The following is a 6,234-nucleotide window of genomic DNA, read 5'->3' on the forward strand; positions in this document are numbered from 1 at the left end:
CTTTTTGGGCAGGAACGCACAGGAACGGCATTCCGGCTGGCTCCTGAGTTGGCCACGCCCAGCAGGAAATCATTAGCATAATAGGCCACACCCAACAGCAGGAACTCATTAGGATTGGCTACATTAGGGGTGTGTGGTCTAACATGCAAAGGGGTCCTGCTACAAAAAAAGCCCTGGGTTTTGACAACAAACAGGGTAAACAGAATAAGAAGCAAAAGGTGGGTGTGGCTGGATGACAACACTTCTGGTGACGTGGGGTGTGGCCTAATATGCTAATGTGCTGTGCTGCCAGGGTGTGGCCTACTATGCTAATGAGTTCCTGCTGTTGGGTGTGGCCTGTTATGCTAATGAGTTCCTGCTGGGCTTTTTCTACAAAAAAAGCCCTGCAGCTTTCTATCGGCTAAATGACTTTCCTTTCTGCACTGAGAACGGCAGCCCCACCAGGAGAAAAAAAAAATTTGCCCCGCAAGCCGCAAAAATCCTGGCTACGGGCCTGCACTGGACAACATGGGAGCTTTGGAAGGCAGATTCTGTGGCCTGATAGCTTACCCCCACCCCCGTCTCTACCCACCAAGATCTCCAGGCACTTCCCAAATCGGAGTTGGCAACCCTAGTGAATTGCCCCACAAGTCTCTGGGAGGCCCCAGGTTAAGCAGCCTGGCATTCCAGCATCTTCCGGAAGCTCTTCTGAAAACTGTCGTCGAGGAAGGCATACAAGAAGGGATTCAAGCAAGAGTTGGCGTAGCTCAGGCTGGTGATGAAGTAGGAGATGCCGATGACGAGGGAGCTCTGGGGCAAGTCCGTGGTCAGCGCCACGATGGTGGCGAGGTGGAAGGGCGTCCAGCAGAAAAGACACACCGCCAGGACGATGAAGACCATCACCGTCACCTTCTTCTTGGCCTTGTCGAGGGCCTTCGCGTTCGAGTTCAGGTGCATGTGTCTCAGTTTGTAGAGCATGATGGTGTACAGGATGCAGATGGTGGAGACGGGGATGGCGAAGCCCAGGATGAGCGTGTAGATCCGGCTGGCCTTGAACCAGAACCTTTCCGGCTTGGGGAAGTTGAGGCCGCAGCTCTGGATCTCCAAGTCGTCTTTGTAGACGTCGGCGAAGACGAAGAAGGGGGAGACGATGAGCGTCACCAGGATCCAGGTGCAGCAGCTGATGATGCGAGCCGCCCGGTAGGTGCGGTGCGGCATCCGCTTCGACCGGACGGTCGACAGGACCACCAGGAACCGGTCGATGCTCATCACCGTGAGGAAGTAGATGCTGGAGAAGATGTTGTAGTGGTCGATGGACAGGATGATCTTGCAGAGGACCTCCCCGAAGGGCCAGTAGTGCAGAAGGTGCTCGGCGATGTTTATGGGCAGGACCAGGGTGAACAGGTCGTCGGCGATGGCTAGGTTCAGGATGAACATGTTGGTGACCGTCTTCATCTTCGGGGCCTTGAGGATCACGTAGATGACCGCCGTGTTGCCAGTCAGACCCACGGCACAGATCACGGAGTAGATCACGGGGAGGACGATGTAGAAGTCCGGGGACTGCTCGTGGGACGTCAAGTTGAACTGGGTGGCGTTGTCCGGGACACAGCTATTGCTCGTCCCGTTGCCGGCGGCAGGCACCTCTCTCGTCTCGGTGGAGTTTGCCATGCCTGTTCGCTCTGCTTTGCAAACCGTTCTTCAGTCTGCATTGTAGTCGAACGAAGCTAAGAGTTCAGCCATGATGAGAAGAAGGCATCCCAGAAGGACTGGAGGCGTCTGGAAGGTTCAACAGCAGAAGAGGACTTCTCCAGCTTCTTAAACTTCTTAGCTCGGATTCTGAAATCCCTTAACTCTCAAACGACGAAATGCTGGAGCGAAGTCAAGATTCAGGACAGAAAAATTAAAGGGATCTTCATCATTAATAACTAACGCCTCTCTTTGGAATGGCCGTTCTTCTGTGTTAAACACGATTGTCCAACTTGGTTCCAAACTGAGCCGGTCTGATTCCAACCAGAAGCTTCTAGCCGATGTTCTCCTCGGATGAGCTTGACTTACGCAGCGGTTCCGCAGCCCTTTCGCTTCCTCAGGAGGGGGTGCAAACAGTCGTGTTGGACTTCTAGTTACGTCCCACTAGGTTACGGCATCTCGCTCCCTGCCGAATCATTCAGAAAAACCGAAAAGTGTTACTTGATCGGTCCCTCCCAGCTGAGCTTTCATTCCCTCCTGGGGAAACAGCCGCTTGCCGAATCGCTGTGGGAAAGGAAAGAGGTCAGGAAAGAGCAGTGAGAACACACAAAGCCACATGGAAAGCCAAGCCCGGTTAACCCCGTGGCACATAGCCCTTTTCCAACCTAACGCGCTAGCCTGTTAACACGCAGACGTCCCAAATGTCCTCCTCGGTCCCCCCCAAAATGAACACTCCCGAACAATGGTCCCTCTAAGCTGTGGAGCCTTGTGAGCCAAAATTCTACTTTGTGAGCGACTGGCATTAAAGCTGTGAGCGAGCGATTGGGTGACTGCATCAATCGGTTGGCACTGGAGCCCTCCTCCCTGAGCTGAGACAGAAATGTGTGAGCCAGAGGCTAAAAAACCCTGTGAGCTAGCTCACACTAACTCAGCTTAGAGGGAACACTGCTCCCGAACATGCAAAAGCAACCAGAATTCCTGTGCGGAACAGGGGGGGGGGAATTCCATCCTTACCTTGGCCGAGCTTTCTGACGGCTGTTCCAAGTCAAACTGCTCAACACGGAGCCCCATAAACTCCCAAAGCTCCTCTTACAGAGATCCAGGCATTGCAGAGAGGAGGAAAGGGGGAAAAAAACCCATTAGCTTTCAGCTTTCAGGTTGCTGTGATTTGCTTTCCCCCTTACGGACAGTAGCCGAGAGGGCATGCCTGTGTGAGGAGCCTGCCTCCTTCTGGAAACTAACCTCTGGTTCCCACCTTCCCCTCTTACCTGGTGGCACCAGGATTGCTCGCTTTCCCTCCCAGCATTGCCTGCCTGGCTGATTTCTGCTATTCAGACTCTCCAGTGGAAAGCGGAGTTGGAGGAGGATCTTTCTGTCTTGCAGCCCGGCTGACGTTGTGTATCCCCGCTACTTGTGTGTGTGTGTGTCTGTGTCTGTGTGTCTGTGTTGGAGGGAATTAGGATAACCGGAGCCCATAAATTAGTCCATGTCATACTGGGGAACAATTATTTATATCTGCTTTAGTCTAATGACCCCAGTGGCGCTATGAAACAACAGATGGGATATGTTATTGCTTTTCTTTTTTTCTTTTTTTCTCTCTCCCACCGAGCAGAGTAAAATTAGCCAGTTAATTTATAAAAGCGAGAGGGAGGGGGGCTTGGGAAGCAGAAGCCAGAAGCCCCCCCCCTGTGGCACCCTTCGCTCCCCCAAAGCTTGTGGAGTCCTGCGAGCAAAAATTCGACTTGGTGAGCGACTGGCATTGAAGTTGTGAGCGAGCCATTTGGCGCCTGCATTAAATCAGCTTGCTCTGGAGCCTTCCTTCCTGAGCGGAGACAAAAACGTGCGAGCCGGAGGCTAAAAAAACGGCAAGCCAGCTCACGCTAACTCAGCTTAGCAGGAACACTGGCACCAGTACCTTGCATCCGTTCCGAAATGTGTCAGTGATAAGCAGTGTTCCCTCTAAGCTGAGTGAGTGTGAGCTAGCTCGCAGTTTTTTAGCCTCCGGCTCACATATTCTTGCCTTTGCTCAGGTAGGAGGGCTCCAGAGCAAACTAATTTCTGCAGTAGTCAAATAGTTTGCTCCAGAGGTCATTTCGGGGGGGATCGCAGGGGATCGCAGTTCCCCCGGGTGAGGTGGCAAAGCCCCGCCCCCTGCTTCCGGCCGCCCCGCTTCCGGCCCTCATTCAGCCAGGAGGAGGCAGGAGAAGAGGGAGGGTAAGTTGCTTCCTCCCTGCCTCTCCCCACCCCTGCCTGCCTGAAGCCAGGGAGGGCCTTTGTGGGGCTTCCTTGCACTCCCGCCGGCCTTGCAGGTCCACCGCCAGGCCCCTCATGGGGCTCGGCAGTGGAGCTGTTCCCCTAGCTCTTTTTCTACAAAACGACCCCTGGTTTGCTCACAACTTTAGTGCCAGCAGCTCACAAAGTAGACCTTTTGCTCACAAGACCCCACAGCTTAGAGGGAACATTGGTGATAAGTACAGATAACTAGAACGAGAGTGCAGGGAGAGACTCGTGGCGTTCTTATTTGCTGCGGGGAATAGGTTGCCAACTCCAGGTTAGCGAATTTCTGGAGGTTTGGGGGGGTGGAGCCAGGGGAGGGCGGTTTGGGGCAGGGGGGGGGCTTCAGTGGGGTATAATACCGTAGAGTCCATTTTCCAAAGCAGCCCTTTTCTCCAGGGGAGGCGATCTCTGTAGACTGGAGGTCGGTCGTGATTCTGGGCGCTCTCCAGCTCCCGGCTGGAAGTTGGCAACCCTCTCTGAGGAACATGTTTCCTTTTCAAAACCTGTATTGGTTGCCTCCCGCGTTCCCTTAATGTGCAGGGAGGGAGAGCGAGTGTGAGTGTGCCAGACCCACTCGGGTAGACACCGTGTCCCTTTGGGGCCCGGAGTTTTCCTAGAATTACTGCTGATCTAGGAAGAAGAAGAAGAAGGAGAAGAGAAGAGATTAGATTTATACCCCGCCCTTCACTTGGAGTCTCAGAGCGGCTTACAAACTCCTTTCCCTTCCCCTCCCCACAACAGACACCCTGTGAGGTGGGTGGGGCTGAGAGAGCTCTTTGACAGAAACTGCTCTTTTTCAAGGACAGCTGTGCCAGAGCTTGTGACTGACCCAAGGTCACATCAGCAGGTGCAAGTGGAGGAGTGGGGAATCAAACCCGGTTCTCCCAGATTAGAGTCTGTGCACTTAACCACGACACCAAACTGGCTCTCTTACCTTGTTGCTTTTAAATAGAATCCCAGAGTTGGAAGGGTCCCTGCAGGCCATCTAGTCCAACCCCCTGCTCAGTGCGGGATCAGCCTCGAGCATCCCTGACAAGGGTTTGTCCAGCCGCTGCTTAGAGACTGCCGAGGAGGGGGAGCTCACCACCTCCCCAGGCGGCTGATTCCACTGCTGCACATTGTTGAAAAGTTTTCCCTAAGATCCAGCCGGTACCTTCCTGCCCTTCATTTATACCCATTCTTGGGAGTCCTCTGCTGCCAGCAGGAACAGCTCCCTGCCCTCCTCTGAGTGACAGCCCTTCAAATACTTCAAGAGAACAATCCTGTCCCCCCTCCTCCTCTTCTCCAGACTGAACCTTCCCCAGTCCCTCAGCCTTTCCTCACAGGGCTCGGTCTCCAGGCCCCCGATCGTCCTCGTCGCTCTCCTCTGCAGCCGCTCCGTTCCATCCACACACTTTGTACCCTCACTAGAATTGGGCTGGGGTTTTTTTAAACCTTTTTCTTCATTTTCTTTATTCAAGGATTGGTTAGGAGTGGTTAGGACTGCAGACTCTAATCTGAGAGGACTGGGTTTGATTCCCCACTCCTCCACATGCAGCTGCTAGTGTGACCTTGGGTCAGTCACAAGTTCTTTCAGAGCTGTTCTCCCAAGGGCAGTCCTCGAAAGAGATCTCTCAGCCCCGCCGACCTCACAGGGTGTCTGTGGTGGGGAGGGGAGGGGAAAGGAAAGGAGTTTGTAAGCCGCTCTGAGACTTTCGGGTAGTGAAGGACGGGGTAGAAATCCAGTCTCCTCCTCCTCCTCCTCCTCTTCTTTAGCTTTTTTTTTTTTTTAGCTTTATGGTGTCTGGTTGCTGCAAATTGACTGGTCCTGACCCAGGGTGCCCTCAATGGTATTTTTGGCCACTGTGTGACACAGAGTGTTGGACTGGATGGGCCTTTGGCCTTATACAAAATTGGCTTCTCTTATGTTCTTATATGGAACTGAGGTCCATCAGTGGCTGTTAGCCACAAGGTATAGATAGGAACTCCTAGTCTGGGGCAAGTGATGCTCTGCATTCTTGGTGCTTGGGGGGGTGGGCAACAGTGGGAGGGCTTCTAGCGTCCTGGCCCCACTGCTGGACTTCCTGATGGCACCTGGTATTTTTGGCCACTGTGTGACACAGAGTGTTGGACTGGATGGGCCTTTGGCCTGATCCAACACTGGCTTCTCTTATGTTCTTATATGGAACTGAGGTCCATCAGTGGCTCTTACTCACAAGGTACAGATAGGAACTCTCCTGTCTGGGGCAAGGGATGCTCTGTATTCTTGGTGCGGGGGGGGGGCAGCAGTGGGAGGGCTTCTAGTGTCCTGGC

The 6,234-nt window shown here is 53.6% G+C and overlaps 1 protein-coding gene across 1 annotated transcript; it reads right to left on the reverse strand.

The window, feature by feature from the left end:
* Nucleotides 1-648: 648 nt before the first annotated feature.
* LOC107108335 (neuropeptides B/W receptor type 2-like) lies at nt 649-1,758 on the reverse strand. Its single transcript, XM_015408761.1, has one exon. The coding sequence runs from the start codon at nt 1,645-1,647 to the stop codon at nt 649-651; it is 999 nt and encodes a 332-aa protein (XP_015264247.1). The 5' UTR covers nt 1,648-1,758.
* Nucleotides 1,759-6,234: the final 4,476 nt, after the last annotated feature.

The sequence above is a fragment of the Gekko japonicus genome, unplaced genomic scaffold (genome assembly GCF_001447785.1).
Source record: "Gekko japonicus isolate JY-2015 unplaced genomic scaffold, Gekko_japonicus_V1.1 scaffold2610, whole genome shotgun sequence".
Taxonomy (NCBI): Eukaryota; Metazoa; Chordata; class Lepidosauria; order Squamata; family Gekkonidae; genus Gekko; species Gekko japonicus.